Source organism: Petromyzon marinus, chromosome 22, assembly GCF_048934315.1.
Source record: "Petromyzon marinus isolate PM22_M1 ecotype Great Lakes invasive population chromosome 22, UKy_Petmar_22M1.pri1.0, whole genome shotgun sequence".
NCBI classification, from domain to species: Eukaryota; Metazoa; Chordata; class Hyperoartia; order Petromyzontiformes; family Petromyzontidae; genus Petromyzon; species Petromyzon marinus.
Genome location: NC_133688.1, coordinates 11,464,505 through 11,488,724, shown reverse-complemented (window position 1 = coordinate 11,488,724; position 24,220 = coordinate 11,464,505). Strand labels below are relative to the sequence as shown.

The window sequence follows — 24,220 nt, the reverse complement described above, 5'->3', positions numbered from 1 at the left end:
ACCAGGTTTCCCCTGGTTATACAAGGACATTAGTATCAGTGGGTTCTCACCTTGATTTAACATTACATTTCTGTGTTTGTATATATTCCTATGATATTGTTTGCCTCCTTGGTCTGAACTTACCGTTAACATAATAATTTAAAGTAATTTTAATTGTCTCAAACCAACAAGAGGGTCGGCTTAAAGTTCTCTGCTGAAACGAGCAATCTGGTTGGTGGCACTGAAACCAGTGGTGGAAACGCCACATTCCTATTACAGGGGAGTGCATCCGCTCAATAAGACTTTCCTACTGTGTAGGATTGAATTATTTTTAAAAACTCGGATAGTACTTTGAGGTTTGATTAGAGCAAAGGAAATTGGGAAAAGTTGAGAAATAAATATAATGAGATTTGGAACTGTGCCAAATAAATCATGGTTCATGAAATGCAATAAGAGTTCCTCTCTTTTGATGGTCTGAGTGCATTAGGTCTCTGTAAAGCCTTGTACGCTGCAACCGTTTTAATAAGCATTGTACTTTGTTTAAGAATTTATGAGAAATGAGTCTGCTCAATTGGAATCTTCTCTGGCTGCAGATTAAAGTCCATCAATATTTTAGCGCGCCGAGTAAAAATCCAGCGGAGAAAGTTTTGCTTGTTTTATTCATGCTGCACATGCACGGCCCCGATGTGCAGTTAACGCAAGGAGAGAGAGAGAGAGACTTTCTTTGAAGGGCATATACCTCATTGCTGCTACTACAGCGGGCCTTCTACTTAAGCGCTGCCGATATGGAATGTGCGCGGCAAGGTCCTGGCGTCGGATCCCTGCGTGGGCACAAAAGGTTCTTTTGCACAACGAGTGAGACTGCAAGAAAGTAATCGTGTGTCTTGCAGTGCTGCGATTTAGGGCACCCTTTTCATAGTGGGGGGAGGGGAGAGGAGATCTACTACTTCCTGCTCAAATGAGCCACTGCGGCGACGTGTCGAGTCTCCTCTTCACATTACGCAATCATGTGGCGGGGGTGAATCCGTTCACCGCAGAGTGGTCCTCGTTTTATCGATCCCAGTATTTTTTGTACATTCATTGTGCCATCGGCGACGTTGGACTTGCTTGAACCAATGCTGGTGAACTGCCGGATGCCTGTAGGCAAGGACCCTCTACATTAGAGATCAGCCCTCGCTATAAAAGGCCTCGAAGCTTGGGGAGAGCCCTTTCTCGTGTTGTTGATAATGGTGGTGGCGGTGTACGTTTGTGTGTCTTTGTGTGCTGGAAGTGCAGTGATTCGTGCATTGCTACGAACTCGGCGATCCTATTCCCGCTCACGGCCAACACGAGTGACGGTGATCTGAACCGGTCCTGGGCCTCCCCTAGGTTGACTCGGCCTCAATTGAGCACCTGGTGCGATTGTGTGAACATTGCCACTCGGGGGACAAAGGCGGTCGGGCGTGGTGCTGGCCACCCACCCCCTTCGTGTTCTGTGCGCTCATTAACAGCGCTTTCCCCAACAGTCTGCTAAAGCTATTCGGGGGGATCTTTGTATGTATGTTGATCTTCTTTCGTACCATATCTATCCAAGCATGCTAATTGGCGGTGCGCATGTGTGCCGTCTTCTCCCCCTCCCCCCCACTCCTCCTGTCGTCGCTGTGCGCCTTCCGGCAGGGCCATGTGGGCACAACGGCGACCAAGCGGATCGACGTGTACCTGCCGGGCGCCAACCCGGAGCACGCCCACGCCATGCACGTCGTCGTCATGGCCAACGCGCGCGTCGGGGACCTCATCGGCCTCACGTGCTGGCAGTACACCAACGAGGGCCGCGAACCAAAGCTCAAGTAACGAGCCCCGTCGCCTGCTGACACACAGCCCCCCCCCCCCCCCCCCCCCCCAAACACCTCTACGGCCAACCACGTAACATCTCGCCACCGTGGCGCGTTAATAACTACCTCGCACGGTGTACAGGAGGTTGTGGGTTTGATCCCAACCCTGACTATGCATGTTGTATATTTGGAGTTTGCGTGTGTCTCTCTCTCTCTCTCCCTGTGGTCGCGTGGATTTTTCTCCGGGTCCTCTGGTTTTTCTCTCCACATTTAGAAACATGGCGTTTAGAGGATTTGGTTGTTATACATTTCCACGTGATTAGCCACTTCATTGATCTATCATTTATGGCCAGGTCGCTTCTGAAAAAGAGCTGTATAGCTCCGTATGCTTTACCTGGTAAAACATATATATACACATAAACACCGGCAGAGCACGTGCATTTACCATGCACAGATTGTAATGAACATATTTCTGCGAGCGTTGTGTTACGTCACGTCATGAGCGTAACAATTTTAAAAAAATATACGTTTGTTTTTACGTGCCAAACGAACCAACCCCCACGAGCTTAACTCCTCATTCTCATACTGACCCTACCTCTGCTGCCTCGCCTGGCTCTCAAGGCTTTCAGCAGTTGACGACCCACTGTGTAAATTTCGATTTAAAGCTTTCGTGACTGCAATGATTCATCTTCTTTGGTTCTTTCGATAAAGTCACGTAGAATGAGAATAAAATAATAAATTGATAAAATAAAATAACACAATAATATTCTCACGACGTTTCGGCCACAACACAAGCGGCCTTCATCAGGTAAAGGGACGAGACTGTCTGGTAGGACAGCGCTGTCCTACCAGACAGTCTCGTCCCTTCACCTGATGAAGGCCGCTTGTGTTGTGGCCGAAACGTCGTGAGAATATTATTGTGTTATTTTATTTTATCAATTTATTATTTTATTCTCATTCTACGTGACTTTACCGAAAGAACCAAAGAGAAGACCCCCACTGTGTCTCCCTCGCCTCGTTTTTTCTTTCTGACCATCACCAAAGCCTTTCCTCCACATTTGCCCAATACTCTTTGCCTGCTGGCCCCACATTAATTATTTTGGTTAAGCATATAAAAATAAAATCTCTTATTTTCCCCAGCCCACTGGCAGAGCCAGTGGGGGGGGGGGGGGGGTGGGGTGGCACGTGCCCCCCCAATGATCCGATCGAAATCCCTCATTTCGATCGGATCATTGGGGTTATTAGTAATAAATCGGCATTTTGCGACCCCCATTGCAACTGTGTAACATTATTACGTGCCAGGGACTCTGAGATGATAGGATAATAGTCCGAGTCCATAATTGGCAATAAGTAACGGCAAAGCAGTTGTTATAAGTGACTCACAGAATTGTGCGTGGTTGCGTATACAGTACACGACTTCCCTGAAGGCATACCTTCAGCGAGCGCGATGCCAATCACACACGGTTCGAATTTGACCCTCGATCGATGGCTGCGCCATTGCCGCAGACGCGTCGAATAAAAAGCAAGGGACAAGTCCTTACTTACTAACAACTATCATTTTTCATTGCTGGAGGGGTTGCCCCCCCCCACCTGAAAAATCCTGGCTCTGCCATTTCCCCAGCCGGTATTCTACACCAATCATAGCTGCCACGGTGCACATGTAGTCGCCCATCTCTCTGTACGGCGTCTTGAGATGCATTTCCGTACAGACGCATTGTGATTGAGGTGTGTTGTGAGAGCGATGGGCCTGAGATGGTAGTCATTACGACTTGCATTCCAGATGCCAGGATTGTTTCCTACCGGGTCGTGCTCGTGTCTCTAATGTGAAGAAACAGGTGGTTTGGGCAGCAGTAATGCCCGTGTTAATTTACGGGTCAGAGGGCCGCGCTTTTAACAGAACAATACAACGGGCAGCGCCTCGCCTGTGCGCATGGAATATAAGTGCACGTGGAGGGATGCTAGTAATTTAATGGAAGGATACGGTTGGTAACTTGGGAACTTGGAAAATAATATAGCGGGCGCAATTAAGGAACGGGAAGTTGCACGTGGCCAGGATGGAGTGGGGCGCGTATCACCGGACGGGCATTGGAGTGGCACCCAAAGGTCAGTGACCAAGAGGGAAGCCGAAAGCCAGATGGTGAGGTAGCCGTGAGACCGACCCAAGCTTGGGGTGCAGGTGTCGGACTCTGCAACCAGTTTTCGGCTCTGGCAGAAGGAAAGAGCGCCACGGTGCCGAGATGTTAACTGCCTCGCTCGGTATATAGGAGGTCGTTGGTTAGATCCCAACCCTGCCTGGTGCCTCTATATTTGGAGTTTGTGTGTCTCTCTCCCTGTGGTCGCGTGGAGTTTTCTCCGGGTCCTCCGGTTCTTCCCTCCATTTAGAAACATGCGTTTCGATCATTTGGCTGCTATGGATTTCCACATGATAAGGGCACTTCGTTGAGCTATCACTTGCGGCCAGGTCGCTTCTGACAAAGAGCTCTTATAGCTCGGTGGGTAAAATAAAAGAGAAATTGTTGAGAAAGAAGCAACGATAGTGACATTACCTACGCCTAAACTTTTTTTTTACCGTTGTAGAAAACGATCCGTGCTGGGGTTTGCATCCTCTTTGTATCTCGCGGCGGCACACCAGCACTCCCGGGAGCCGTTTTCAATCGCGGTCGGAGTCAAAACGGGCGGATGGCACGAGGCCGAGGTGACCGAGTCGCCTGGATTTGATTGGATTGTTGCGAGTCGGAGTCGCAGTTCGATTCGACCGTCAGTCTCCTCTCGCTTTGCTGCTTCCTTGAGTTCATTTGTTCTATCTTGATTTGAAGCTTTCGTGACTGCAGGAGAATCCACCTGATGATGGACGATTGTGTTGTGCCTGAAACGTCGTGATTTGTTTTATTTTCTACCTTCGTGACTTTACCAAACGAACCGAATGGTATTCATTTGTTCTGTTTTGTTTGTGCCGTTTCGCTTAAATGCAATCGATTCTCACGTGCACAATTTCGTGCATGTATCAGGAGAATAAAAGTTTAATTCCATCACCGACCTGTTAAAAGCCTAGGTGTTTCACAGACTGATCAACGACTTAAATAGGTTGCTGTTCCTTCCAAGTTAAAATGCAAAGGCTAACACTCGCCTGCCTTGCCCGTTGAGTTCCCCTTCACGTGTGTTTATCTCCCATCAACCTGTAGCAGAAACATTTTTACATGGATTCTTCAAACCTGTTATTCCCCCAAATTGCTTGTCTTAACTGGGGAGGCATTGTGGCTGGAACAAGCTGAGTATTACAAGTCGTGTGGTATGAAGATTTAAGAGCGTGCCTTAACTTTTACACCAGCTTTTAGTTAAAACGGCTCTCAGCAGTTAGCCATTAATGTAAATTGACCCCCATACACTACTTAAGAGCTCAACTCGTACGTTTATTTGTATTGCAAAGATAAAGATTGCCTGTCGAGCTATGTAGTCTGCTGGGGCAAGTGTTAGCGAGCACCGGTTAAAGCCAGTATGACGCATGCACCGCACATTTACACACACTACTCCAGGCACTACATTTATTGCGAGTCAACTTTAAGGAATCGCACGACTGGTTCAGATATTACTCGCCACTGATGTTGGCTACGGATGTGGCATTAAACTCGTACCGTGTGCTCACAGCTGCGCGACTGCTTTATGCAGTGGATGCGCTCCGCATAAAGGGCGCACAAAGAAAAATTGCGTAGTATACAAGGCAGTCAACCAACTCGCAGTGCACCGCACGAGACAGCTGCCTGTCGAGTAGCGAATACAGTACACTGCACAATGTTGTTGCGCGTCCAACTGCATAGCCGCAGGTGAGTGAATTCAAATTTTTGTAGAAGTAGATTAGCTGCATACGCAGCGCCAAATCGCGCAAACCAAACCTGTGTAGAGCGAGGGAAAGCCTGCGCTTTTATTGTACACTCGCACGCAGAAGTACACGCAAAGGGTCGCAAAAATATTTTGAAATCAGAATGTAGAAATCATGTACTGGCACTTATTTCTCAGTGGCTGTTCATGTGCTTTATTGCGATGCCCTGTTTGTCAGTGGCTACCGCTTACGTTTGAAGTCAAGTGGGATTTCAGCAGTTCAGGAGAGAGAGAGAATGGCCCACTCCATAGTGTGATGTGGAATTTCAACCACTGGCTTGGAGCCACGAGCGGAGGATGAGCACACTTGTTGGAGCAAGGCGATGATTTATTTTTTCTTGTTACCACTGCGCTGATTGTGATAACTATGTTTTGGCCATTCCATATGAACAAGTCCTGGGCCTCCCCATGGGTTTAGAAAAGCAACATTTTTTTTCAGTTTTGTTCCGCTTATTTTTTTTTGTTTTGTCTTCAGCATGAAGACTGTCAAGTCTTTCCAACTTTACGTTTGCTTCCGAAATCGTGTTTCTCAGCTGCGCCGCAGTTGCCTCTGACTTTAAAACGGCACGTGTGTCCTGGAAGCTTTGCTTACGGAAACCAAAGAACAGCAGACTGGCAATAGTTTGCGATTGTTACGTGCATTTTTTTTGCATTCTGAAATGACCCCTTTTTTATTGCTTTTGCTTAAATAATTAGTTTCCCCTAATTAACAAGAATATTCAGCCCGCATACTTGCTTTTCCTGCACTGACGGTGCAGCAAGGGAAACGCGCTTCTAAACGCAAACAGCTTAATGTTCCTGTGCTTTCGGTCGGCCAGCGGTGGTGGTGGTGGTCGTGGTGGTGGTCGTGGTGGTGGTCGCGGTGGGTGGTGGTCGTGGTGGTGGTGGTGGTCGTGGTCGTTGTGGTGGTTGTGGTCGTGGTGGTGGTGGTCGCGGCATTAGCGGCAACGGTAGCAGCAGTTATGGCAGCTGTGTGCGTACGCACTAACGCGTTAATTAGGCGTGAGTCCTGCGTGCCGGGCAAGGCTGCGTCCCTGCGTGTGCCGTAATTCGCCCCGGCGTGTAACAAAACTCTTCATCGGAGAGCGCGGGCGAACGGTGCGCGTTCGCCGAAACGCGAGCCGCGGCGCTCGAGAGGGTGGGGCCGGCTTCGCGTTACCGACGCCCTCGACAGCCTGGGGTCGTGGAGATGGGGGGGGGTCGTGGAGATGTGGGGGGGGGGTCGTGGAGATGGGGGGGGTCGTGGAGATGGCCCCCCCGCCCCTCCCGCGCCCCCCTGCCTCTCCTGTCCACCCCTGCCTCTCCCGCCCCTCCCCCCGCCCCTCCTGCCCCCTCCGCCCCTCCCGCCCCCCCTGCCCCTCCCCCCTCCCCCCTCCCCTGCCCCCCCTGCCCCTCCCACCTCTGCCCCCCCGCCCCTCCCACCTCTGCCCCCCCCCGCCGTGCTCCCTTTACGGCTCCCATGTCGGCCATCGCGAGGCATTATCGTTACAGATCCTTGCGGTTTACTGCGATGTAATATCAGCGAGAACACAAATACGCAAATTGGCGTCAGTGGTTCGGGGCATATCAAACCTTGGCGAATGATAATAACGGATTTTGTTTAAGGCTATTGCTGGGGTTTTTTTTTAATATACTTTTTTTAATTTTGGACAGTCTTTTACTTGATTTGAATCCGTATCATCAGCAATAGTAAAGAAATTATGTATTATCCACCGAGGTGCCAATGTGGTTAGTAATCCGCGAGGTTTTTTTAGGTGCAATCGCGTAAATATATAATTGTGTCGCTTAACCCGCCATGACCCGGCACAGCCAGTGAGTAAGGGGTGTCGCGTAAACAGCTGATATTGGTCGCGAAAGGCTACGTGTTAAACTGGTTAGTAATTGATTGACAATTGAAAGGTCACGTGTCAAATTGTGGTTGGGGTTCAACCGAGCCCATCATACCACTGGGTTTATTAATTGAGTACCACTTTTCAGGAAACCAGCAGTGGTTGTCCCGCGGAGAGACTTCCCATTGTAAATTCTCAGCCCCTTTTGTCAATCCACTGCTGCACAAGGGCCTCTCCGCACCTTGATGGTCATGCGGACTACATAACCATACCATGGGGAGGTGGTGTGTACACGACTAGATCGTGGGTCTCGGTGGACATGACTGTCACCCAGCGGTTGCTTGAGGCACTTGGCAGTGATCATTACGGTGTTCATCACCAGGCATTTCTCTGCGTCCATGCCACAACCCACCAGTCGTTAAGTTAATATTACACAATTAGCGCTTCCCGTTAGGCAAAGCCCCACACTATTTTATTTACCAATTAAAGCCCACTGAGCTATGATCTCTTTTTCAGAGGCAACCTGGCCACAAATAATAGCTCAACCATGTGGCTCATGTGGTAATTTATTTCCTACCAAATACTCTAAATGCAAGTTTCTTAATTATGGAGGAAATAACCCGAAAATCTAGAGAAAAATCCATTCAACCACGGGGAGAGAGGAGGGGCATGCTCCAAATGTACAGGTGCTCAGGGTCGGGATTCAACTCACGACCTCCTGCCACCTTACATTCCCCACGTGCTATCCATGAGCCTTGCTGGTTTTTTTCTATCGTTACATTTTGACTAACGGAGGGACCAGCAGTGTACAATTGGAACAGAGAGGAGAAACAATAGAGAGAATATTATAAATTTCGATTTAAAGCTTTCGTGACTGCAGGGATTCATCTTCTTGGTTCTTTGGAAAGAACCGAGAATATTATAGAATAGAGAATTTGTTCTCGACTGGAATCGCAACCCCAGATAGTTGGAATTCATCGTGCCTGCCGCTCTGGGAAGCGAGTTGTTACTTATGTGCCCATTGCTATTAATAACAAGCCACTATCACGTCTCGAACAGTCACGCAATAATATTAAAACCATCATTCTACCAAGTAAATTCCGAATAAAACTAAATACAGTAATTCTTCGTTTAACAGGGTAGATGCATTCCTGTATATACATTACAGGACATGAATGTATAAATTCAAAGAAATAATACATTATTAAAAAATATATGCAAATTTGAATTGCATATTTGCGCTATAAGATGAGCCAGCAGTCATCCCATGGTAGGACAAAGAGCTGAGTTGAAGGGTACCCCCCGCGTATACCCAGAATTCCCATACCACTCGGCCGCGGAGCTCAAGAAAGTAATTCGTCATCGACTGCTCTCAAACCGCGTTCTAACGGTGCGCGTTCCACGTAACGAGAAAAGTGTTCCCGAATTGAAGAGCCGTGTTTATAGCGAAAACGCGTAGTGTGGAAATTCTTCGAGCGTACGTTAAAATGGAAGCGGGCCAGACAAGGGAACAAAAACGCTACGAGTACATACACGATGGGATTTGCCAAAAACAAACTGCTCCAGCATCAAGACCCGAACGGCGAAATGAGAACGCATTAGATTGCATTAATATCAAAGCTCTGATCAAACTACATCATTCAAGAAGCTTGTGTTCCATCATCCACGTGTAAAGCTTGCGCTTCAGTAATCCACATCCGCATGCAACAAAGCACGTGGTCTGCTTTCACATTCAAAGCGTCGTCCCGGGGACAGTAAAACGATCTCAAGCGGATGGATGGGGTGACTGGGCGGGCGGGTGGGCGAGCGAGCGACTGGGACAGGCTGGGCAGAAGCAATTTGCCACGTGGGAAAACCACTTTGGGGGAAAGCGTTCACACACACACACACGCGCGGGGGCCCGGTTATCGGGGGCGGAATCTGCTGAGCGGTGCGCGCTTGCAAAATGGCTTTGTCGTGTCCCACGACGACGACGCGCATGCCGGCAGATAACGCCGAAACAACGACGGGCCCTCCCCTGCTTTTGCGCATTTTTTGCGCGGACCTTGCGGAGTGGTGTCGTTGCGGGGCCGAGCGCTTCGCGGAGGCGTCGGCATGCTCGCGTGAAACTGCGAAGGATAGGAAGGCCTGGGAGAGACAGTGTGGAATGTTCGTTAATGCCCCCGACGGTTCAGGTTTCAGTCGTATTCAACCAGGGAGATAAAGTGTAAAGCATGTATTTGAGGATCCGAATCGGAATCTTTATTTGTCCTGGAGAAATCCGATGAGCTGTAAAGCTTTTTTTCACTGTCCAGTTGGGGGGGGTCAGAAAGTTACAACAGCAAACTATACAAAAGAACTATAGGAGTGCAAAGTATAGGAAAGAAAATCACAATTTACTAAAACCAAAATGCAATTTTATCAGGTAAAGCCCACTGAGCTATCTTCTTTGGTTCTTTCGGTAAAGTCACGTAGAATGAGAATAAAATAATAAATAGATAAAATAAAATAACACAATAATATAGCTATTTGTTATTGAGCATTGCTCCTCTGCCACCTCTTGTCAATAGAAGGCAGCTGCTGCCAGATGTCACATAATAAACAGATTCCCTGTTTAGTTACATAGATTTTAGGGGTAAGTACTATTTGTGAGCACTTTACGAAGGCTGGCGAGGTATGAAGGGGGGGGTGGAAGAGCATCAGGTCTGTCTGGCTTTGCCTCCCCGGTTTTTAGATTAGCACACCCACACGAGGTGCTCGCTTTATGTCGAGTCAACTTAAGGCAGGCCCAGGGCAGCTTCAGGTACCAGGAATACCAAAGAAATGTTATCCACGGGCAGGAATCGTAGCACAGCGACTCAAACCACGACCCTATAGCAGCCCCTCCCCCATGACACGCACGCAATAACCTCTGGTCTATGGGTTATAATCATTAATGCAGGCAATACCAGCTAATGTGTAGAGCCAGCTGCAGAGACCGTGGGTTGCATGCAGGGTGCTATGCACACACAATAAATTAATCGGGACATTTTTATTTCATCGATTGCGCTGGGACAAATGATTCATTTAACGGTAGGCCGCAGTTCAAAACGACCGCACTCTCGGCTTCTGTAGAATGTTGTGGTCTCCCGCCCGCTCTCATATCTCGCCCGCTAACACAGACTTTGTTCTGGGGGTTCCCTCCCCCCCCCCCCCCCCCATTGTTTGCTCAAATGTAACTTTTCTTTTGGTGTTGTAGTTTGAACTGCGGTCGGATAGACGTTATACAAGGCCTCGAGACTTTCGCAGATAACTCTTCTCGACTGTGTTAAGGGAAAGCAAGCGGCGTTTGGCTTGATAATGTCGAGTGATTTACGGCCGTTTGATGCGACGCGGGATTGCCGGCCCAGGCGGCCATGCTGAGATCACCCCTGGTATGGTTGTTTTAAAGGAAAATTTGCCCAAAACCAAAACCTCAGAATGGCGTTGCACATTGCCTAATCTGTCAAGGTTAACATCATCATGGACATCTCCCCCCCCCCCTGCCCCCCGTTAGCACCACGCCTCGCCGAAGCCACCTTCTCCTCTAGCAGATCCCACAGTTGTTGTGAAGTTGCTCTTCCAGTATCTGACCATGTTTGTCCGTTGCTCGCTGAGCTGCATTGGCCTTCGGTTGCTGAACGAATGTGTGATCAGGTCACACTCATTTCCCTTGTTTATTTGAGCACTTGATAGTTTCCTATTTAACCGACATTACTTGGCGATGCAGCTCCTGCTGCGTTGGCAGTGGCACGCACAAGCACAGTTAGCAAAATAAAAAAAACGTAACGCATTCATCAATAAGACTGTGGCCTTATAATAAAAATATATAAACCATAGGTGACGTTTTGAGCAGTGACCCTTCACGATTGAACAAAATGCATCTGCGCACCCGATACCCTGTCAAGCACCTTGCTCGCGGCCTCCTGCCAGCAATCTTGGATGACTCCGCATCTGAGCGATCCATCCGCCAACCCCCCCCTCCCCCCCCGTGCAAAGCGGCTACCGTGCTACGCGGTTGCGTGGCCCCACCCCCTCCCCGCGTTACTTCCCCCCAGGTTGCACTCTGGCTGCCGCGCCACCCAGCGAGATTGGGCGCTGATGAAGCCGCGAGCAGATTTGTGCAGCCGCCAAATTTTGCGCCGCTGTCTGGGCACGCCCGCGCGTCTGTCGCAGGAAGAGGCAGAGACCTACCGCTGGCACTGGCTTGACAATAACGCTGCCGCGAAAAGGATGAGCGAAAATATTTAATCGGAGACAATTTGGCCACTGGGTCCCTCCTTTATAGCACATGTGCGATATTAATAAGAGCTGTTGCCCAAAATGTTCCCCCGTGATATCGTGTTCCTTTCACGGCACTGTCATTGATGAATGTGCGGTGTTTATTATTTGTGCTTGTGCACCACTGCCAACATAGCAGCGCCACATAAATAGTTTACCATCAGTTTGGTTGAATTTGGGTGTGCGCGTTCGTGCGTGCGTGTGTCTCCGGGGGAGCGGTAGTGTAGCGACCGACATCCGTGACTATTATCTAAACCGGTCCTGGGCCTCCCCTACGTCGACTCGGCCTCAAACGAGTACCTTGTGCGATGTGTAAACGTCGTCACTGGGGAGACAAAGGCGGTCGGGCATGGTGCTGGCCACCCACACCCCCCTCATGTACCATTCCGGCCTTCATAGGTGCTACTCGCTAATAGCACGTGTCCCAACAATCCGTTGAAGGCTATTCGGGGGATCTTTGTGTTTGTGCGCGTGTGTGTGTGTGCGTGTGACCCTGCGTGTGCTCATACCCCTAGCAGCTACTCTTGCGGCAGACACTTGCGTTCTCTTTCCATGATGGGTGGCCTTGCAGATAGCAGCCAAGCAGCTCTTAATGACTAATGCAGTCACTTACCCGATCTATTGATCATGTTACGCAGCTTTGAAACAGAAGTTTCCTAATGCCGCTTTACGCAAATAAAACTCGGCACGAAAAGGATGTTTTTTTTCTATTATGTATGATAACGCGACGTTTGTATCAAGTGTTTCTCTGCAGATAACGCAGGTTCCCGCCATAGTAATGTGGAATTATCTCGGGGCCACCAAAGGGGAGGCTAGCACTTGCCAGTTTAAGCATGTAGAGTTTGAAGCATGGAGTTGATGTCGACGCTTTCTTGGGCTCGTCACTCTGGTCCACCCTTGTCAATGAATTCCTTTCTTGGGAGCCAGAATGGGAGCCAACTGAAACAGAATATCTCAAGAGGGTGATCTGGGAGACATCCATTGAAAATTCAAAGGTATAAATATAGAGTGGAGCACCCGGAAGTTTCCTAAACAAAACAAATCGCGCTTGTTAATGACGGTCGCAGCCCTCTGCCACGTGGTGCACGCGCGCGCTCGCACTCTCTCGTGGGAAGCCACAGTGCTGCAGTTTGCGCCCTGCACTGCTTTGAAAGAAAACCTGGGTTTGATTCCCAGCCATGTGCATCAATGACAAGCACTGTCCGGACCTGTCATAGGTGACCCGGCCTTCAACAGGTGGTGTGTGTGAACATTGCCGCCACTGGAGGATTTTTTTTGTGCCGGCGTGTGCGTGTTTTTGTTTAGCTGTTTTGTTTATTAACCCGCTTATGTTAACCCATAAATATTATCTCTCATGAGACCTGCTAGTAGCCATTGAGACTCCTCCATTCCACGTAGACCTAATGTGGGGAGTAGTGGTTAGTGCGCTGCGCTACGAACCTGGTGACCCGGGATTGATTCCCGCTCATGGCCAACACCAGTGACGATTATTTGAACCGGTCCTGGGGCTCCCCTAGGTCGACTCGGCTTCTAATGAGTACCTGGTGTGGTGTGTAAACATCGCCACTTGGGAGACAAAGGTGGCCGGGCATGGTGCTGGCCACCCACCCCCTTGTGTGCTGTGCCGGTCTGCATAGGTGCTCGCTAACAGCACTTGTCCCAACAGTCTGTTCCGGCTATACGGGGGATCTTTGTGTATGCATGCGACTGGATAGCGGTTGTGTAGCGGCTATCGCGCTGCGCCATGAGCGACCCGAGTTGGATTCCCGGTCACGGCCACCAACACCAGTGACGGTTATCTGAATCGGTGCTGGGCCTCCTCTAGGTCGACTCCACCTCGAATAAGTACCTGGTGCGATGTTTAAAACATCACCACTGGGGAGACAAAGGCGGTCCATCGTGGTGCTGGCCTTCCACCCCCTCGTGTGCCGTGCCAGCCTTCGTAGGTTGCTGTGCTTTACAGCACTTGCCCGAAAAGTTTGTAAGGGCTATACAGGGGGGGGAACTTTGTATGAGTCCAAACACGCTCGCATAGCGTGCCGCTATTAGTCCGTGCTCGCTAACCGCTCTGTGTTGCCCCCCTTCCCTAACGACCTGTGTGCAGTGCTGAACGGTGGCGTGTGTCCTTGTGCGCGCGTGTCTGTGTGTGGCGTGCCCGTCAGAAATAGCATGGAGACCTACTGCCTGCACATCGCCGAGGACGACGGGGAGGTGGACGCCGACTTTCCTCCGCTCGACGCCACCGAACCGATCCACAAGTTCGGCTTCAGCACGCTGGCGCTGGTGGAGAAGTATACGGCGCTCGAGCAAGCGAACAAGCAGTCGCTCTTCGTCAAAATGTACGTCCGCGCGCCCGGTGGCCCGCCACGTGCACTTGTTACCGGACGCATTCACACACGTGGTCACGCTCGCCCCTGCCCGGCCGCCGTTGTCTCCCCAAAGCCGATTGTTTACACACCGCACCAGGTACTCATTTGAGGCTGAGTCGACCTTGGGGGGGGGAGGCCCAGGACCGGCTCAGATAATCGTCGCTGCCGGTGGCCGTGAGTAGGATTCGAACTCGGGTGCAGCGCTAGCTGCTACACTACCGCTCCCCATGCTCGCACACATTCACACGCACGCACAAACACGCTTATACTCAGACTCCTGTATAGCCTTTAACAGACTCTTGTGGTAAGTGCTGTTAGCGAGCACCTATATGAAAGCCGGCCCGACGCATGAGGGTGTTGGGTGGCCAGCACCACGCGTGGCCACTTGTCTTCCCAGCGCTTGATATGTTACACGCCGCACCAGGTATTCATTTAAGACTGAATTGACCTAATGATGTTGGCCCATTGCGGTTTGTAGTGCAGCATGCTGACCACTTCACTCCCGCTTCCCCCTCGCACAACAACCGCCATTCACCACTAAGTGGTAGTGACGTCACCGCAGCGCTTGTGCCGTGATAGGTGTACCTCGAGGCCACACACACACACACACCCACGCACTCGTACACAAATACAAAGATGCTTGCAAAATCACGCACAACACGCATGCATCAACATACTCATGTCCACACACACACTTGCACATTGCGTTTGGTTCTGTTAAGAGGGTGACCTCTGCAGGGCAAGATCAGGATGTTATCATGGCCCAAACAGCAGTGAAGCAGATGCAGAGCAGGCTACAGGAGCGATGCTGTTGTGGCTCATTCCACAGTGTTGCTCTCGGAGGATGCTCGTAGGAAAATGCCGCTGGTTGTGAAACTGATATGGAGCACATCTGCTAAAGTTTGGCACAAAGGCAAAGTTAAAGTGTCGTAATAAGCAACATGTTAATGGCCAAATCAAACGGCACGCTTCCAATCTCGTTCAATCACGGAAGCTAAGCAGGATGGGGCTGGATATGTGCTTGGAAGAGCGACCACCATGCATAACAGGTATTATAGCCTGCAGGACTACGTGGTGGGCAGTACGGCGAAATAAATTGTTGTACTCTACTTCTATGCTCCCCACATTTATACTCCCTCACTGCATTTTACCAACCCACACCGACCAGCATGGTGACGTATGTTGAAGTAACCTCCCAGCTACATGCACGGTGTAGGGGGGGGCCCTCATCCAGCAGTGGATTGACAGTGAGCTGTAGATGTTCATGAACGGATGAGCAATATGCTCGTGGGATTACAAAAAGCGGCTTGGGGGGGGGGGGGTGGGGAGGGGAAGACAACCCGGCGCAGCTTTCGCTGAGATCAGATTCAGCCCGAAAACCCAAGCGGTCGGTGTCTGTGTCGCCGTGTTTAACTGTACCATCTCATCACCATTCCCGCGCTGCTCTGGCTCCTTCCCTGGTCATTCTTCTTAATTCCGGAGTTAACAAATCTCTTGCTTCCAAGGTCGACACAAGCTCATTCAGCCGTCTCTGTTGTGACAGGCCGTCACTCATTCGCGCATTCACATACTACTCATGGCCCCCCCTATTCATTTTTGCTTCTCGACTCTTAAACTATTGAACTCCAGGCGTGTGCATCGGTGTGCGTGCGCGCTTGCGTTTTTTTTTAAACTTGTGATCTTGAGAAAATCTACAATTCTACTTTCTCATTTTTCTTGGAACTTGCAACATTGGTGCGCAAATACGCTCAAGGTAAATATAATTTTTTTTTTAAATCTTCATTTCACCATTTAAAGCGACGTGCGTTCACTGTAGAAAAATGTTTGATGCATTCATTCCAAACTGCCAACCAAAGGATTCTCTTTTATTTAGTTGGCATATTATAGGCCGATTATGATTGTGCGAGCACCGTCGTATTGCTGCTGGAACTCTCGGACAATGGTATGGGCAGACTGCTGCTGTGTCATGAACAACGCAGTCGCCGCGTTGAGGCCGTTCGCTGTGGTTATGTTCGACACCGGAGAATATGCACAGCTCTGGAGCGCGCTCTGTGCGATCTCTGCGTTTCACATTTCAGTGCTGCTCACACCGTCAAGGTCAAAGTACTCGCTCGGACGAGCATGGGGCAGCAGCGCTCATCCCCCACCATCCATTGGTGGCTCTGAGCCAGCGGTGGAAATTCCCCATTCGTATGGCAGGGGGTTAAAGCACCTTTTAAGGATGAGGGTGGTCACTCGCCTTTCCACAAGGCACCGCTCTTTTTGTCAGTGACATTTGTGATGTGGCCGAGTCGCCCCCGCCACCGAAATTGTAACTGTTAACCACAGACCACGGCAACGCCGCTTGGTTTTTAATATATTTCAGTGTGGGCGGAGGGGGGGAAGGCGCGGGATAAAAAAAAAATCAACAAAAATCTAAAAAATATGGAAAGAGAGGTGCGTTATGGCTGAGCTCCTCCCGGGTTTAATCAGCCGGGCAAAGGTGACCGCGTTGTGACGCACACCGCGGGCCAGGCACCGCGGCCCTGCGACGGCTACAAATGAATGCCCATCCCGAGGGACCAGGAAGCAGGTTTTGGGCTCCCGCGGAGGCAAAGAGAATTGGATTACGGCCTTCGAGCAGGGAGCGCATTACGCCGGGGCTCCGTGCCAGAGATCGGTCACCACTTTGGCCGCCAGCAGCAGATTGTTGTTGGCCTTCCGACACCCGCGTGTTTATTTATATTTTGCTTGTGTTTTGTTGTTGTTTTTCTGCTGCCGTTGCTTTAAAGTCTTCTTGCTGTGCACGTAACTTATCGTGGACCTATTGACACGCAAGTGAAATGCGGCTGCCCTTGGCGGCTTGCGATTCGGCTGGAATGAAAACGGGCTGCTTTTGCTACGGCGTTAGAACTGCCCGCTAAAAAGTATTTTCTTTCCGACATGCGCATCGTTCTCGTCTCGCCGTTTATACGTCGAGTGCACGCAACTTGTGTGTCGTGACCTCCGCGGGAGCGTTTGTTTCCATTTCAGACGCTTGCCTAATTGTGGCCACATTTAGAATCCATGTGAATTATATTGTAATGTGTATTGCTTCGTGAAGCAAACATGACATTTTGAAAATGAAATTTGACATTACAGACCTTCAAAGGACCAAGGGGGGTAACCTTACAGAACCATCCACAACGCTGTCTTAAGTTGCACAGCTGATTGGCTTGTTATGTGCTTGGAGCAAACACGTGCACACGAGTGCTTATAGAAGGTGATAACACGAACAAAAAAACCTGCATTCGTATTCGAAGCCTACTTGCTGTACTGCAGAGCAGGCGGGTGTTACATGCACATTATGAAGTTGGTGTGCTGCTCAGCCCTGCCCGTGGATGTGAGTGTATGCGTGGTATACGTCACATCTCGTGGTGTGTAAGATACACTTGAAGGGTATTGGTTTAAAGGCCTTTAAACACCAAACTAAAGTTCCCCCTTTTGTTTCGTCACTTCCCGACTTACCATCGAACATCTAACCTCCGTCTTTCCGTCTCTCTGCCCGCCCCCCCCCCCCCTACTGGTTTGCGAACGATGCATGTGCAGCAATGTACCCCACAGTGGGTTCTCTCTCATCCAAGTGGATAACCTCAACGTGTCGATGCGGGAGATCCTGCAGAAGTCCATGAAGAAACGCAAGGGAAGCTCGGCCTGGACGGGTGAGTCGACGCCACCCCCACCCACAGAACCTCCGCCCAGTCTTACGGCGTCCGCTCGAATTTCCCTCCTTTGTCGAACACAGTTGAGAGGTCGGGTCCCGCAACTTTAACACCAGGGCTCTACGACACATTCGGCCGCTATTGAGTGGTGACGTAACCAACACGGTGGCCCCAAAACATTACCAGGCTGCGGCGTGTACAAAATTCTCTGGCTCGTGCCGTGACGGGTACTGCAAGATCCGACCGTGTCCGTTCAGTGTTCGCCGAGCTGCATTGGTTTCCGAATACATTGAGGTCGCACTCATTACACACAAAGTGCTTGCCACAAATGAACCACGGTCCCTCGCTGATCTCGTCAAGGAGCATAAAGCATCACGCAAACTTCAGTCATTTTCGCGGCAGCGGCTTTTGACGAGCCATTGAACAAATACGGTTGCCCGCATCACTGCGGCCGTCTGGAATGTTCTTCCTTCCGATGTTAGGAAGCCACTGGGAGCTCTGCACTTTGAAATCTATATTGAAAACTCATTTCTTTAGAACTTTCTTTGCGTTTTAGTTTGTCCTTCCCCCGCACCACCGATTAGCACGGTTGATTATATACGGTGCGAAAGGGGTTCAACATAGAGAGGGCACGTAGGGTCATTAACCACCCTCTCTGTAGAGCGGAGTGTTGGATTGCTTTTTTTAATATAATAAAGTACTCTACTTGCATTGTGACGGATGCAAATTCAACCTCCCGGGCCACATTGCGTCCTCGCCACGCCCGTCGTAGTCCTGCCCAAAGTCAAGTCAAGGTGACCTCCTGCTCAAATGAACATCGCGGAGGTGCTCTTCTCCCAGATCATAACTCTTGAGCCAGTGCTGGAAATTCCACGTTCCTATGGTGGGGGTGAGTATATCCATAGGACGACCACTGTTGATGTACCCACAAAGTGGTATGCATTGTATCAACTCTGGAACGACGATGAGGCCGAGTCCAACTGCCACTAGAGCGTATCGAAGGAGTAATAACGGCGGTGTCATGTGAAGCGATCTGTCGTAGGCAGAGCAATGTAGAGTTTCAGCGTTGTGGGTGGTTGCATTTAATGTCTTGAGTGATGTTGTTTTCCCGGGTGTCTCTATTTTTGGAAGTACAGATTTATTGAAAATAATCGCCGAATTTTTTTTTTATTTTTACTTTAAAAACCCATCCACAAATAATTATGAGGTGCGTTGACGACTCTTAAAGTCGATGTTATGTAATGCCGTGATCTGTCATGTACAGCTGTGTCCTTTTCTTTGCCCTTCTCCCAAAATCTGAACGTTGCCAGCAATTTCAACGACAATTTTCTTACGAAACTGCGGGGTTTTTTTTAGATTCGGCTTGAGAAGGAATGTTTAAAGGTCATTACGTGTCTTTTCGTTAATAATTCTCCGTATTTATCGCTGATTATATGCAATAAATTCGTGCTTGTGAGAATAAATACTCCGGAAAACAACATCCCTCTTTATTTTATGCGGGCAGATCGAGCTGCTGAACAGGTGGACATTGTCTACTCTGTTTCAGTATCATCCACCCACACCGCTGTCATCCCGTAAAGTTTGTGGCGTTGGGAGTGAGATGAACCTCCCTAAGTATGTCCGTTGAACTTCTTTTGCACCGTACGTAGCCAACCGTGCTAATCGGAGGTGCGGGGGAAGGACAACAAACCAGACACAATAAGCAGTTAAATTGTTGATTTAAAGCTTTCGTGACTGCAGGGATTCATATTCTTTGTTATTTCGGTAAAGTCACGTAGAAGGGAAACAATAAAATAATAAAAATTTAAAACAATAAAATTCTCACGACGTTTCGACTGCAACCACAACAAGAAAATTTTCTTGTTGTGGTTTTCACACCTGATGATGATGATGATTGCTTGTGTTGCAGTCGAAACGTCGTGAGAATTTTATTGTTTTAAATTTTTATTATTTTATTGTTTCCCTTCTACGTGACTTTACCGAAATAACCAAGAATACAATAAGCAGTTCTAAAGAAATGCGTTTGTCTATCGAAAATTTAAAGCATTTCTCCAGGTGCTTCCCAATATCGGAAAGAATTTGCGTCCCAGACGGCTGCAGAAGCGCATCTGAAAGCGCGTGATGCTGTGACCGTCTTTGTTCGATGGTTAGTCAAAAGCCGGTGCTGCGAGGATGACCGGAGTTTGCGTGTTGATGTTTTTATGCTCCTTGGCGAGAAAAGAGATGCCCAACAATAGCTCGTGTTCTTTTATTCAGGAAATGCCCAATGAGTCTCAAGACACGTTTTCAGGAGGTACCTTCAGTGGGATATTTGTCCAAATATATTTACGAGTATTTGGTGTGAGGGGGAAATGAGTATCCAGATATAAAAAAACAAAGATCCCCCATTTAGCCTTAACAGACTCTTGGGGCAAGTGCCGTTTGCTTGCACCATATGAAGGCCGGCACGGCACACGAGGGGGTGGGTGGCCAGCAACACGCCCCATCGCCTTTGTCTCCCCAGTGGCGATGTTTACACTCAAATGAGTACCTAGTGCGATGTTTACACACCGCACCAGGCACTCATTTGAGGCTGAGTCGACCTCGGGGAGGCCCAGAACCGGTTCAGATAATCGTCACCGGTGTTTGGCCGTGAGCCGGGTTCGTAGCGCAGCGAAATAATTGTTACACTATCGCGCCCCCCCTTATCCAGATAAATCCACGTACATACATGCGTTCGTACGAATGTGAGAACCAAACTGTGTTTAAATTCCTTCTGTATGGTGGCTTCCTAATCTCTGGAAAAACCGAGAATTGTTTTTGGGATCAAAACCTCACCATCCTTGTCGTCTACTGGAAATCACTTTTGTACCTCCGAATTCCTTTCACATTTACCTGCAGTCGGCAGCTCTGCTTTGCAGACTTAAAGTTATAAACGCTTTTTTTTGTTACAATATTACCAACCTCTGCTGTTTTGCACCCAATATTTTCTGTACGTGATGCGTCCTACCAGCCTTTGTTGTATTCTTTGCTGGTTGTACCGTGATGTTGATGCACGTCCTTGCCATTCGGAACTTGTCCACGCACAGTCGTTTTTAGGTTAATGCTTTTTTGCTGTAACCAGGTTTCTATTGTGTAACCAGCTCCCCATAAATAATTACCGTTTATTTTCCAATGGGTTTTTACCTGTGCCAAAAATGAAACTATAAACAAACTAATGAGGGGACTGATCCTCAAAACGCTGTACAGATACTCAATAATCCATTATTCTCCTGGCCACTTTGCATTGTGGAATAGCTTCAAGGAAACTTCATTTATGTGACATCGACAGTTTATTTTCTGAAGGACATCAACTTCCTAACTTTCACTAATTGGTACTTTATTTAATGATCATGGAGAAGTGGTGAGCTGAAAATCACCCCTGGTTAGGATTTGAACTCGCGATCTTCAACTCAAGAGTCGATCGCTCCAACCACACTCTACATGGCTTTCTCGGTAGAGGAGTAATTTTTGTCAATAATCCCTCACCTCGTTAAATATAGAATGGAAGCTCAATTGATTTACCTCGGTATTTTAATTAATTCGTCATGAGGCTGCCATGCCTTCTGCCAATACAGTACGTTTTGGATTTATGGAGAATAGAAATGTGACCACAGCACAAGACGCTGAACAGAGACATAGACGAATGTGACCCGGGAAAAAGAGATGTATATATTTATATATTATTAGGAAAGACGGAGAAGGGACGTAGTAGACTCCTGGGTAGAGAAGGGATAGGGTAGAGCTCGTGTGCAGAAGAGCATTTGTGCTCCGTGGTTGATGGACTCACCTGCAAAAGGGCTTTGTCTAATTTGTTCCACCTTGGGAGCTTTTTTTTTAAGCCTTCGAGCCGGATGTAATTTGGGTGATTGGCAGGGTGCCCCAGCTGACGGCCTTGGTTTCGTGTTCCAATTAAAGAATTCGCAGCTGGAAGGTCATGTGGTCAGGTGACCCGTCGTAAGGTGCCCGCTTGGAGTCTCAAGTCTTACTCATGTTAGACCCTTGCAGCTTATTGTATTTCCTCGCCTAACAAGCCGAGCAATGCCAATCTATTGAATGAGTCTTGATGAAGGCTGGCATGCCAACATCATTTTATTATTATTACGTGGACACATCATGGATGTTAGCTTGTCTTCGGGCTCTAATGTGTGCAGCTTGTGCCCATTGGGCAGCCCATTGCCGATGGTAACAAGTCCCACAAGCCCATGCTGGGGTCTAGTCCTTCGACAGGACAGCCGCTGTTGACTTTCCGCAACGAAAACCAACTAACGGTTTGTTAAATTTGGCCGAGTGAGCAACTGTTATACGCTCGGATAATGAGTATAAATGGCTTGTTTAAGAAAATTAAGATTTACATTTTGATACATTTGTGGGGGGGGGGGGGTGATGTATGGCGTGCGTGCGTGAGCGATACATTAAGGTAATTTATTCTTTGCTCACGCAAGTGCTTGTGGCGCGTCAATTTAATGTGCTGCGAGTGGGCAGGAGTTTGGTGCAGCGCACAAAGCCAATTAGTGCAAAGACCATTACACTGCATCTTCCGTAATAAGGACCTGGCTTCTGGTGTGTGTGCCGCGTTTCGGTTTGGAGGGGGGGGGGTCGGTGTCCACAGCGAGGTGGCGTGAACGTTCCCTCCCCCGCAGTTCAACGAGAATCGCCTGCAGCAAAAGGCGCGCAACGTCGCGTTGGCTCGTCGATTCGAATTGGTTCTCCTGCAACGGCGTTCAGTTTTGGATGCTGCCCCGGCGCTCGCGTAGCTCATGCGTGAGTCTTCCTGTTCGCATTCTCGCGTCCCAACCCGTTAGCGGCCCACATGTTGGCATTGAAAAAAATCTGAAAAGTAACTCTAGCACGGGCGGTTATATTTTTGTTGCGTTTATTGACGTAGCCGGTTTAACAGAAAAGACCGTGTTTGAAAAAAAAAATACCGAGGCTTGCTATTTTACGGCTGTTAATGATGGAATGATCGTCTGGCTTTAAGCTTAGTCCTGTGCTCCTTGAGACAACACGCTCCTGTTGTTATGGTTTTGTAAGAGGTCGGGCAAAGGTGGCGGCTGAAACGTGAGCCCAACCAGGGAGCGCAGACGCACGTTAGCATTCGTATTACTCAAGCTATGTCAATAAAAGCAGCGGTGGGGGTGGGGGAGAAAAAAACCCCTATGCCGCTGTTATGTTTATATTTTTTCTAAACGATATGTGGGCAGCTAATGGCTTGGACGCGATTTGTGATTGGGGAAAACACGCATGTACTGACGTGCGCACACGCTCACTCGTGCTCGCAAAGATGAGGGATGCCACTCTTGTAGTGGAGCAAGTGGTGTGCGCGGGCCAGTGTGTGTGACGGGGGTAGAGGGGGGGGGGGGCACGTGGTCGGTCGTGTTCTCAAACTTGGCGCTGCGAGGCCGGGATTCATCTTGTCGGGAGGCTCAACCTCGGTTCGGATACCGGTTTCTGACAGCGTTGTGCATCGCGGCGACGAACCGGGCGAAGCGCGTAAGCGGTCGTATTGCGGTGCGCGGATCGCTTGTGCCACTGCTCCCCGTGCATATACACTACACGCACACGCGCACAAGGCGTGCGCACGCGCGATAGTACACGCGGTGACTTCTCGTAAACTTCGCAAGCGCGCTTCGTGTGCACGCGTTTGTACTTTGACAAAGGGTGCTGACCTTGCAAGCGGCGGCTTTGGATCGTTGAGACGTTAGTGCAGTCTGCCAATCATCGCATCCCTGCAAATGCACACGCGCGTGCACAAAGTCCGTGGTTCAGGCAGCACCGACTATTAAAAAAAAATACCCACGTCAGCACTCTGTACATTTAAGGGCTATATGGAAGATAGTGTTAGCTAGATAACCCCACGACTGACACGGGTGTGGTGGGAATGCCATCATCCAGCAGTGGATTGACTAAGGGCTGTGATTTAGGACAATACGTGACCTATGTATGTATATATTTGTAGTAGCCTTTTGGCCATCCAGGGACGGGTGTATTGCAGTAAATCTTAAACTTGCAAGCAAAAAGCAGACCGCGACGTGATATTCATTGCATCAATGCGTGTGCAATTTGTAAGGGCGCGGTGACGCAGACCTATTTCATTTTAAGGTTATAATCCCTTGTTCATCACGACGTCCTTTTTACTTTGATGTCTCAGTAGCGTTACGGAGATCGCGTGACGCGAGGCTTCTTGCCTTTGTAGTGAGGATTGTAAGTTGACGCTGAGGAGGGGGGAGGAGGCGATTCGCCCCCCCCCCCCCCCATGTGGCGTGACGCCAGCCGCTAATTATTATGAAGGGGGGGGGGGGGGTGTCCATTTGGAGGACGTCACCTGTTCCTGATTATCAATGAGATGGGGAGTACTCCATATTGAGTGACGTCTGCCG

General features: G+C 49.3%; 1 protein-coding gene across 3 annotated transcripts in view; it reads left to right on the top strand.

The window, feature by feature from the left end:
• The window catches only part of MAPKAP1 (MAPK associated protein 1), a 128,811-nt gene that overhangs the window by 52,613 nt on the left and 51,978 nt on the right, over positions 1-24,220 (top strand). Inside the window, exons 5-7 of one of the 3 annotated variants that reach the window (XM_032959056.2) lie at positions 1,636-1,805; positions 13,936-14,112; positions 17,725-17,822. In XM_032959056.2, coding sequence (XP_032814947.1) covers positions 1,636-1,805; positions 13,936-14,112; positions 17,725-17,822 — 445 coding nt within the window. Of the gene's footprint in view, positions 1-1,635; positions 1,806-13,935; positions 14,113-17,709; positions 17,823-24,220 lie in introns of all 3 variants that reach the window. The other 2 variants (XM_032959055.2, XM_032959054.2) reach the window with 2 other exon arrangements.